This window comes from Bacillus rossius, chromosome 8 (assembly GCF_032445375.1).
Source record: "Bacillus rossius redtenbacheri isolate Brsri chromosome 8, Brsri_v3, whole genome shotgun sequence".
Classification (NCBI taxonomy): Eukaryota; Metazoa; Arthropoda; class Insecta; order Phasmatodea; family Bacillidae; genus Bacillus; species Bacillus rossius.
In genome coordinates this window covers 67,609,277-67,620,755 of record NC_086336.1, presented here as the reverse complement: position 1 = coordinate 67,620,755, position 11,479 = coordinate 67,609,277, and the positions used below count along the sequence as shown (strand labels likewise).

The following is an 11,479-nucleotide window of genomic DNA, read 5'->3' as shown; positions in this document are numbered from 1 at the left end:
TTACACTCCGTTCTGTCTCAGTGTCACTACAGGAAAACCAAGAAAATGATCAATGCACACATTTAGGAACTGTAAATTTATTCTTGAACATTTACACATGTACAATAAAATGTTTCATACATTAAAAAATGCATCATCTTAAAACTGGCAATTCAACTCAACGTTGACAAGAGTTGTAATAAGTGCTCTAGTTTCCTGTAAAACCTAATGTTACATCATAACAAATAAATATCTTTATAAAAATATAACAAATAAATACATCTGGTTTGATTTCAGAAAGTAAATGCAGCTCTGGTTGGTACTTAACTGTACCTTCGCACACTTGAGCCTAGACGAGACAAATGCAAGTTTCTAAATCTTCACAAATATCATGAACTGGCTTTGATCATTGGTTTTAGCCACATCAAGATGAAAGAGATAATCTGCGATGTTTTGAAAGACATTGCAACTGCAAGCAGGTGCCTGCTATCCTGAAGATGGCGACTGCAATGTTGAGCGAAACATCGGAGATTACTTCTCGAAACTTGAGGCTTCATAAATCCACAAGCCAAAGGCCTGTCCGGACAATGGCAGTGAATTACATCAGAAATAATACTTCGGGTTCTAGGACAACACCAGTCAACTGCAGTCAACAGGAAGTAGCAATCTCCTAAATGTACACTATGTACATAATGAACAGAAATGAATGCACTAATACTTCCAAGAGTTACCTCAATAGCAGTACTTCAAGGAGCATAAGTAGACATCACATAATGCTCGTGTTACATAATCTAAACTTTAGGAAGGTGATCGTAAGCTGCACACGTCTGCTCCACAAAATACTGCTCCAAAGCCTTTACGTGATGCTGTGAGGAAAACATTCCTACCACGCTGTACAACATTCTTCCGAAATTACACTTCAAAATTTATATTTAGGTATTTACATTTTAAGTGACAATTGCATAACCAAACTTCAGGTAAAATAAGCAATTTTTTTAACTGTTTTAGAAGTAATTTCTCACTGTCATTTCCCACATGTCAAAAGACATGTATCCCATTTCTAAAAAATTTTCCTTAGGTATCAGACATATTGTTCACATTTTTAATTGCTGCTGATCAAATCACAACTTAACAAGTAAGAATCCACCCTACCCACCAAATCAAAAATTCCACAAATAATTACATATGTTCACACACTATCTGCAAAAGGCCCTCCATTGGAAAAATGTCTAAGAAAAAAAAAGGGTTCCAAAATATGGACTTGTAGAAAAAAATTAAATTTAGCCAAATATCTCATATCCCTTACCATCGCCCGCTTAAAACTCACATAATAATATAAATAAATAAAAAAAATCCCTTGAATAAAATTTACACTGAGAGCACGCAACCCTTCAGTACACCCCCAACTAAAACAATAAATACCAGTCTTCTTACTCACTACATCTTTATCATTAGCTGTGATCAAACATTTGTTTGGCAGATGACTGCCTACTTCAAGTTCACAGTGCATTCCACAAACACACCCACAGCCTACTTTACTTCAGGACAAGAATACTTAACTGTATTCTTGTAATGTACCAACAGATGCACCTAGACGATAACTGTCCAAATAAATGTAATGTTAATTACTGGAATTTAAAAAAAAATGCAACGAGTAAGAAAATTTACTTCTTTTTTTTATAAATAAAAAGGATTAAAATCCATTATACCTATATTTCTTACATAAATTAAATATTCCACAACATATCAGATTTCCGATGTAGACAACAGAGGCAATGTAACCCACTTATGTACCTACTGACACACAAACAATAGCTCTAACAGAACAAAGACTATGACTAGCTTAACCTTAAAGACTTTCCCATCCTCCTAAACTCCCCTAAACGTCACACAAACATTTACCGATAACCTTTTCCTATCCACCAGAAATATCCATCACGAACATAACAATCCTGTATGTTTCAAACGGCATTAATAATGCACCAAGTCTCAATATCTGCCCATAAAACAGTACAGCAATGTAAAAAGAACACTTTTTGTTTTGAAAAAGTAAGTTCCATGTCTGTGATGCAAAAATGAAGGTCCAACTTTGAGCAACTCATTTTTTCTTCTTCTGCTGTTTTAACTTCTTTTTTTCTTCTCTTTTTCGCTCCTTCTCTTTCAAACTCTTGTACAGTTTGTAGCCAAAGAAAACTGTAAACAAAAATAAGTACATACTTTATATATTTGTTACATTTATCAGCACACATTTAAAAGCTATTACAAACAGTTTATGTACACAATTTCATCAAATGCATGCATGTATGTATGTATGGATGGAATAATGCAGCGTTACTGTGATAGCAATGTAATCATACCACACAAATATTATAAGCATTATTTTGTAAAGGACAATAAAACACTTTTTAATACTGTGAATTTTAATCACAGATGGAAAATCTAAGAGAACTATCTGAATCACATTGGTGCCGGTACTGTAGAATCCTGTGAAAATTTTCATGTTCGTGAGTTTCTGTTTAATTAGTTACTTCACTTGACTCCCAAAAAATTTCTTTACAGAATTATACCTTGATAAAAATATTCACTCTAAAGAAAATACGAAAGCTTATATCATGTGAGAATTGTTACATAAAAGATATCTTTAGCAAATCTACATATCACTCTTTTACAATATGATTAAAACATAATAAATTTTTATTTAAGGTATTATGGACATACGAGACCTATAAATACACACTTGAAAAACTGACCAAATTTTTTACATTTTTAAGTGCATATTCTATGACATCAAACATATAGAATACACACCTTTCAATGTATTTTACACACTCCCTTGAGTATAAATAGCCTTTTTCTTAACATTTCGACAAGGAAATGTTTTCTTTTGTAAGCCCACATTTTGATAATACATAACTTTTAAATATTTTGTATCTGTACATCCAACCACTGCTGATCATCGATAACTACATATTGGCGGAACAATATTTTATATTATTGTTTAATTAGTTTTGAAGGGCCGGCCCACAGCTCAACGCCAATTACCGACCAGCTCTTTGAGGCACAGACACTGCATCAGCATCGTCCGGTGCAGCAAGCCAGCCCCAGCAATGGCCACGGTCGAACCCACACACCCTGTGCTTCAACACGCTTCAACAAGTACGCTCTTCATTTCTTTGTCAAGTATTACATTCACAAACCTTGTCCATAAAAACAACTGCTCTGATAGACATCAGCTTGCAGTTGCCACATAACCCCAGCTATTCAGCATCTGCGTAGTTTATGCCACGGAGGCTAACCTCGTGCTGCACTACAGATTGTATGAGCATGCCTGCGTGTACTCACGTCGTTGTATGCTTATACCGACTTTTATTAAGTGCTGATTTGGTACAGTGCAGCCTGTTTGTGTGTGTGCATGCGTGTGTGTACAAGCAACAGGTACTTGGCCAAGTCATTTCTAAACTGAGACACGCGACTGGCACACCTGAGGTCAGTCAATCAGGCGGAAACCACGTCACCACACACTCCTCAATTGTCTTGGGGGCGAGGAAAACGCGCGGCTGGCGGTGAGATAATGTGTCTGAAGCGCGATGCGTTCGAGCAGCTTGGCCGATCTTGCAACTTCACTTACTTACGAGATCACCCCGCTGATTAAATGTGACTATTTTTAAATTTTTCGCTCGTGCAGCAGAATACACTGTGAGGCAATTCCAACCCCACTTCTTCCCTAGCGGGAGCCAATGAGATAATTCGCCATGATCTCATGCTGTTCTTCATGCTCTTAGTGAACTACGATTGGAGCGTACACTCACATCTTGGTTAGTGGGTGCCCATTAGTAATTTTAGGCACAAAAGATTTGAAAGGTTATGAAATAAAAGTAAATATTACACGTACGTTTTATTTAAGTAAACTTGTAGGAAGTTACGATTTCAGAACAATATTTAATAATAATATTCCACGTAGCATACTTAAGTAGTGAAGTGATCAAATTATATGATTTTATTAAATGCTTCTACAACTTTGTTTTGGCACACACACATTTTGCTTGCATCCAGCAAGAGCTACGACTAGGATGGCCGCAATAGCTACGTCGCCACTATCATACGTGAATCCAGTTTCTTTACACAGCAGATCGAAAGGCATTATGATCTGTTATTTGAAGTAAACAAGCGATAAAGTGGGCAACTCACTAGTAAAGTTTCAATTTATAGACAGATTTGGAACACGCATCACAGGACATTGGCAACAGCAGTCATGATAATTTATACGTGCTGCCTGTCAGACTACGCCTGGAACCTATACAGGGCTGACTTCTTTGCATGCTACAAGCTGGTACCAATTGCAACATACCTAAAACATACAGTATGTATTCCTAACATGGTGCAGAGAAGGTGCAAATGTTGTGCTACACACTTGAAACACTGTATTTACTCCCCCCCCCCCCCCCTTCCCAACCACAATGGTCGCTGGACTCGGTCCCGGTCTCAATATGCAACAAAACCTCTACGTCTGGCTCCGGCTATGGGCCCAGGCATTCTACTGGCTAGCTATGAGGTTTAACCTTTGTAACGTTATTCACTTTTTAGTTGAGTGATTCATATTACGCAAATTTTCAAAAAGTTATTACACTGTTTAATTTGTTCAAACATCGAACCACTTAAGATTGTTTTATTAATATTAATTTTTCTATGACAAGTTTCGGCTCACTCAGACTGAAGCTAGAGTTGGGAACAAAAATTTCATGATGTGGAGAAACAATCTGTGGTGTACAATAAATTTCAACAAAAAGGTCATAAGTGTGCATTCAAATCAAAATATAATTATTTTTAAGGTTAATAATGTTTGTTTCAAAGACTCGAAATAATTATGAATATTACTACTAATTTAGAAACTCTCCTGCATTCCACCCTGGAAAAATATATTTTATACAAACTTTTAAAGTTTTTGGAATCCATGGCAAAGAAAATTTTAAAAAAAATTTGAAAAACAAAAATCAAAATAATTATATAAAATTCTGGGGCAGACTAAGCACTGCAGTATAATAACTGATGATGCACAATGCATGGCCTGTTGCCACAAGAGTGTGAACGCTGGCAAAGTATGTACCTGTACAAAATAAAACAAAAAAATTGTGTATTGTCTATGTCTATGTCTTTTTATGCCACTCACAAACAGGGTTAAATCTAATGTGATTTTAAAAAGTAAGCAACAGAAAACATTAAATTTCAAAGATAACAAATAAAAAATTTTTTAAATTGTCCCACAAAAAATTCAATTTCAATTCTAGAGGCCAAGCTGAAGACGTCATCTTGTCGACACTGTCACTTGCTGACTCGCTGTGCTGCCTCGCCGCCGGCAGCCCTTACCGAACAGGAAGGTGACGATGGCCAGCAGGGAGACGAGCAGGAAGAACTGGCTGGAGGGGGGCGCGGGGGGCGGCTCAGGGGGCGACACCCCCGCCTGCGACAGCAGCTGCAGGCGCAACTGCTCGCGGTCCTCGGGGGACAGGTCCTTCAGCTGGTCCAGGAGCCTGAGCAGGTCCTCGGGAGACGGCACGCCTTCCATCCTGCGCGCTTCGCTCCCGGGAGGCTGCCCGCCACACTCCCGCCTCAGTCGCGGCGCAATTCACACCACACCACACTCCTGCCTCAGTCACTGCCGATACTCACACCACACCACTCTCCTGCCTCATTCACTGCCGATACTCACACCACACCACTCTCCTGCCTCAGTCACTGCCGATACTCACACCACACCACTCTCCTGCCTCATTCACTGCCGATACTCACACCACACCACTCTCCTGCCTCAGTCACTGCCGATACTCACACCACACCACTCTCCTGCCTCAGTCACTGCCGATACTCACACCACACCACTCTCCTGCCTCAGTCACTGCCGATACTCACACCACACCACTCTCCTGCCTCATTCACTGCCGATACTCACACCACACCACTCTCCTGCCTCATTCACTGCCGATACTCACACCACACCACTCTCCTGCCTCAGTCACTGCCGATACTCACACCACACCACTCTCCTGCCTCATTCACTGCCGATACTCACACCACACCACTCTCCTGCCTCATTCACTGCCGATACTCACACCACACCACTCTCCTGCCTCAGTCACTGCCGATACTCACACCACACCACTCTCCTGCCTCATTCACTGCCGATACTCACACCACACCACTCTCCTGCCTCAGTCACTGCCGAAACTCACACCACACCACTCTCCTGCCTCAGTCACTGCCGAAACTCACACCACACCACTCTCCCGCCTCATTCACTGCCGATACTCACACCACACCACTCTCCTGCCTCAGTCACTGCCGAAACTCACACCACACCACTCTCCTGCCTCAGTCACTGCCGAAACTCACACCACACCACTCTCCTGCCTCAGTCACTGCCGAAACTCACACCACACCACTCTCCCACCTCATTCACTGCCTATACTCACACCACACCACTCTCCTGCCTCAGTCACTGCCGATACTCACACCACACCACTCTCCTGCCTCAGTCACTGCCGATACTCACACCACACCACTCTCCTGCCTCATTCACTGCCGATACTCACACCACACCACTCTCCCGCCTCATTCACTGCCGATACTCACACCACACCACTCTCCTGCCTCAGTCACTGCCGAAACTCACACCACACCACACTCCTGCCTCAGTCACTGCCGATACTCACACCACACCACTCTCCTGCCTCAGTCACTGCCGAAACTCACACCACACCACACTCCTGCCTCAGTCACTGCCGATACTCACACCACACCACTCTCCTGCCTCAGTCACTGCCGAAACTCACACCACACCACACTCCTGCCTCAGTCACTGCCGAAACTCACACCACACCACACTCCTGCCTCAGTCACTGCCGATACTCACACCACACCACTCTCCTGCCTCAGTCACTGCCTATACTCACACCACACCACACTCCTGCCTCAGTCACTGCCGAAACTCACACCACACCACACTCCTGCCTCAGTCACTGCCGATACTCACACCACACCACTCTCCTGCCTCAGTCACTGCCGAAACTCACACCACACCACACTCCTGCCTCAGTCACTGCCGAAACTCACACCACACCACTCTCCCGCCTCATTCACTGCCGATACTCACACCACACCACTCTCCTGCCTCAGTCACTGCCGAAACTCACACCACACCACACTCCTGCCTCAGTCACTGCCGATACTCACACCACACCACTCTCCTGCCTCATTCACTGCCTATACTCACACCACACCACTCTCCTGCCTCATTCACTGCCGATACTCACACCACACCACTCTCCTGCCTCAGTCACTGCCGATACTCACACCACACCACTCTCCTGCCTCATTCACTGCCGATACTCACACCACACCACTCTCCTGCCTCAGTCACTGCCGAAACTCACACCACACCACTCTCCCGCCTCATTCACTGCCGATACTCACACCACACCACTCTCCTGCCTCAGTCACTGCCGAAACTCACACCACACCACACTCCTGCCTCAGTCACTGCCGATACTCACACCACACCACTCTCCTGCCTCAGTCACTGCCTATACTCACACCACACCACACTCCTGCCTCAGTCACTGCCGATACTCACACCACACCACACTCCTGCCTCAGTCACTGCCAAAATCACAACACACCATACTCCTGCTATTGATGTGGCCACAACTCACTAACAAAATTTTAAACGGTTAGCAAACTAATATCATTTACTTTCAGTTGACAATACTAGAGTCGCAAAATTTATTAAACTTGTTACACATTGAACAGCACATAATTTTTAAAATTCAAGGTTATAAGATATTTAACCTTACAAACCACAATTACAATTTACAATTTTCATTACTCATGAATACATTATCAATGCATTTCTGCACAGTTATATTTTATAGAATTATACAACCGCAATTTTTTTATCACTGCATGATTTAATTTTCAGAGAGAATTCATCTGAGCAAACATTTACATGATAGAAATGATTTGCTCACAGCATTAGAAAGATTCCTCCCAGCGGGAAACAACCTGCAAGAATATTCTGGGATGCATCATAATCATATATTATGACCATTTTAAAATGGTACATATTCAAAAATATATTATTGGTAAGTAATATATGAGGATCACTCATTACTGTTTTACTCTATCAACACAGTTGGCTACAATTGCAGTGATAAAAAGTATTTAAAATATGTATTGCACATGGATCAGTAAGAACAATGCCAACATAACAAAAGACGTGCAAGCCTCGGTGAAACACACGAGTCAACCAAGACTAACCTTGGCAAGTGTCGCTGCCTCTCGCACAGGGCACTACTGATGTTCTCAAACACTTCTGTACTGAATACAAGCCATATTATCACATTTATACGCATGTCACAGATACATGAGACAGTATCTTATCAGTTGATAAGAAAACCACTCCAGTAGTTACTTTGTCTTGCACCTGAGGCTGTCCTCTCGAGGTTCACGCTCCAGCCTCCGAGACTACACACCTGGCCAAGTCAGGGCACTCACAACCCTCATCAACAACTATCTCCATCAACCCCCGTTTTAATTCGTTAAATGTGGTTTGTAAGAAGTGCAAGTGAACACTGACGTATATAGTGTTTTAGACCTACATCCACTAATATAATAAATTCGTGTTGGCTTTACATGCTTGGACAAAGTTTCATTTTAGAATGTTTTGAAAATAATTCTAAATAAAATCTTTATTATCTGTATAGATTGTGTGAAACTAATAAATATTGAAGAAAAAAAAGTTATACAATTTCTTTTTTGCCACACTGGCTTTTTATTTCCTGTGTAATTTTATGTGCCTTTATTGCACTTTTACTGTCTCTTTAAAAATGATTGACTGTAGTTAGTGTCCAATAATTTGCGACAGTAGCAAATAATACCTAAACTGACTCTGTAACTGATTCAGAGCCTATCTACTCGTACAGAGTCTCTGCCCCACAGCCGACGACAAGATCGTGGGAGCTGAATGCCAGTGACTTCTCACTGCGAACTACTGGATGAAGAACTGAATGCAGAACACTAGCGGCTTCACAACATAAACATGAATATCAGCAGCAAGTTGCCAACTCAATAAAACACTGAAGTTTGAATATTTCACATCCACGATTTACACATGTAATTTTGTCCACAAAACTAAAAACCACAACTTAAAACATACTCATGAAGACAGTCTTCACTTAGAGCTAACATCTTTTTCCCGCGAGATTTTCAAACTGACATCTACGATACTTTTGCACAAGTAACTGAAATATAGTAAGCTACCTATATGGATGTGGGAAAAAATTTTTGCCAATGTAAAAAAAAGGAAAATTATCCCGTACGAGCACTAAATGTGTCCACAGTAAACTAACTGAATGAAAAAAAGAAGATTTTTGCGTAACAGTAAACTATAAAACTGTCTTTGCAGAAAATGCACCCAGTGTTACAAATCTGAAATGAAGTCTGCCAGGCAGTATGCAAGACAGAGGCGTACCTCTGAAGGCAGATGCTAGCTCCGCTCCGCACCCACACAGCAAGTAAGGCCAGCTCACGTGGAACACATCACACTATCTCTACCCGAGACTGCGTGACCGGAGCCCGCTCAGGGGCGTCCAAGACTGGTGCCACATGTGGCCACATGTACGCCAGTTGGCCAAGTATTAACAACGCACATTCACTATAGCAACGCCTCTCCACAACTGCTCAAGCGAACCACAAGAATTGTTGCACTAAACAGGCACCCACTAAAAGGGAGCATAAAAGTTGTTTACTTCCCGTAACATGAAACATCTGAAATGTCATAAAAGCTAGTTTTCCTTACCATAAAATACATTTCAAACAACTTATATCATGTTTAATACTGAAATATATATATATATATATATATATATATATATATATATATATATATATATATATATATATATATATATATATATATAATAAATTTGTTATTACTTAAAAGACAGAATAAAGTTAAAAAGTAATTTTATGTAGAACAAGGACAAGACAAGTATTTTCAATGATTTTGAGACAAAAAAAAATACATTTGTATATGCACAATTATTTATCAACACTTAAAAAATAGAGCAATACCTTTAAAAAATTAGTTACTAAAATTTTTTTTCGGACAATATTTAATATAGAAAATGTTTGTCTCTTAAGTGTACAAAACAATTATGCACCAATAGGTTTACAGATAATATACAAAAAAGGTGGTTGACACAGAAATGACAAGCACATATTACTTACAAGCACTTGTACAATTTATTCACAAGTGTAAAACTCAAACACTGACATTAATAAATTCAGGCATTTTGGGTGTACCAGAAACCTGTAGATAATAATGTTATTTAATAAGTGGCTCCCCTACAGAGCATGACAGGTGCTCTTTGAGACATTCAAGTGATAAACAAGTTACAATCACCAATTATTAACATTTTCTTGCAGGTATTTACAATAACAATCAAGAGCATATATAAATATGAGTGAATAATATAATGTGCAAAAAAAAATTGTTATTAACAATGTACAATGCTTTATAAAACAACTTTCCTCTAGAATCTATTAAACATAATTTTTTTTCTCCCAAAAGCAAGAATATTACCTATATTGTGAGTGATGTGAATAATTGACATAAATGAACTATCATTAATCAACCAACAAAAAAAAGCTTTTGTTCTAAATAACAAAATGATTATATACTGGTACATAATAATATAAATTATTGCAAAATATCCGTAAGGATCTGAAAATAATTATTTTGAAGAGAGGTATTAATTGAGGTTCTTTATAATGTGGTTTCACCATACTTTTCACAATAATGTTCAATAACAATATCATCATTATATACTCCATTATAACTAAATATCTGTGCACATAACCCTTGCCATGACTTTGACATAGATCAACGTCAAAGAAAAGCTGTTGGCTGTGAGTGCTTCACAAAGCACACTTCTTTGGTCACCCCTGGGTTGCAGAAACATGCACGACACAAACTGCTGACGTAACACGAGCTGTCCAACACCGCACAGTTTATTGTTTGGCTGTGCAGTCTACCCCCCCCCCCCCCCCAAACACACACAGAGCTAAGTGGGGCATATTCCTCTAACAGGAGGGGAGAGGGGACTGCCTCTCTACATCAGCAGTTCCCTAAAGGTGTTCCGCGGATCCCTGGGGTTCCGTGAGTCAGCACGAATGTCACACAAGGCAGGCAAAATCACTGTCAAATAACTTTCTTTGAAGAAGTTGGGGTTCCTCCAAAAGAAAAGTAGATCGCAGGGTTCACCTGCCCAAAAAAAAATTGGGAACTGCTGCTCTACATAACTAGTCCTTCATTGTGCCTGCAAGTGTTCATAAGAGAAACTAGCAAACTAGCACAGAATTACCCTTCTGGTGCTATTACAGACAATGGAACACCAAGAACAGCACATTACATTCAAACCCTTAGACTTAGAGTACTGCATGGTTA

The 11,479-nt window shown here is 40.2% G+C and overlaps 1 protein-coding gene across 3 annotated transcripts; it reads right to left on the bottom strand.

Annotated features, from left to right (window-relative positions):
- Positions 1–61: 61 nt before the first annotated feature.
- On the bottom strand, positions 62–9,792 carry LOC134535184 (uncharacterized). Of its 3 annotated transcripts, none has more exons than XM_063374204.1 (3): positions 9,503–9,792; positions 5,344–5,566; positions 62–2,172 (listed from the first exon to the last, which is right to left on the bottom strand). In XM_063374204.1, the coding sequence occupies exons 2-3, from the start codon at positions 5,540–5,542 to the stop codon at positions 2,078–2,080; spliced, it is 294 nt and encodes a 97-aa protein (XP_063230274.1). In that variant the 5' UTR covers positions 5,543–5,566; positions 9,503–9,792; the 3' UTR covers positions 62–2,077. The 3 variants fall into 3 exon arrangements, with proteins under 3 accessions (XP_063230274.1, XP_063230275.1, XP_063230273.1); XM_063374205.1 differs by lacking the exon at positions 9,503–9,792 and adding an exon at positions 8,290–9,487; XM_063374203.1 differs by lacking the exon at positions 9,503–9,792 and adding an exon at positions 8,237–8,262 and having other exon boundaries at positions 5,344–5,585.
- Between the last annotated feature and the right edge of the window lie 1,687 nt (positions 9,793–11,479).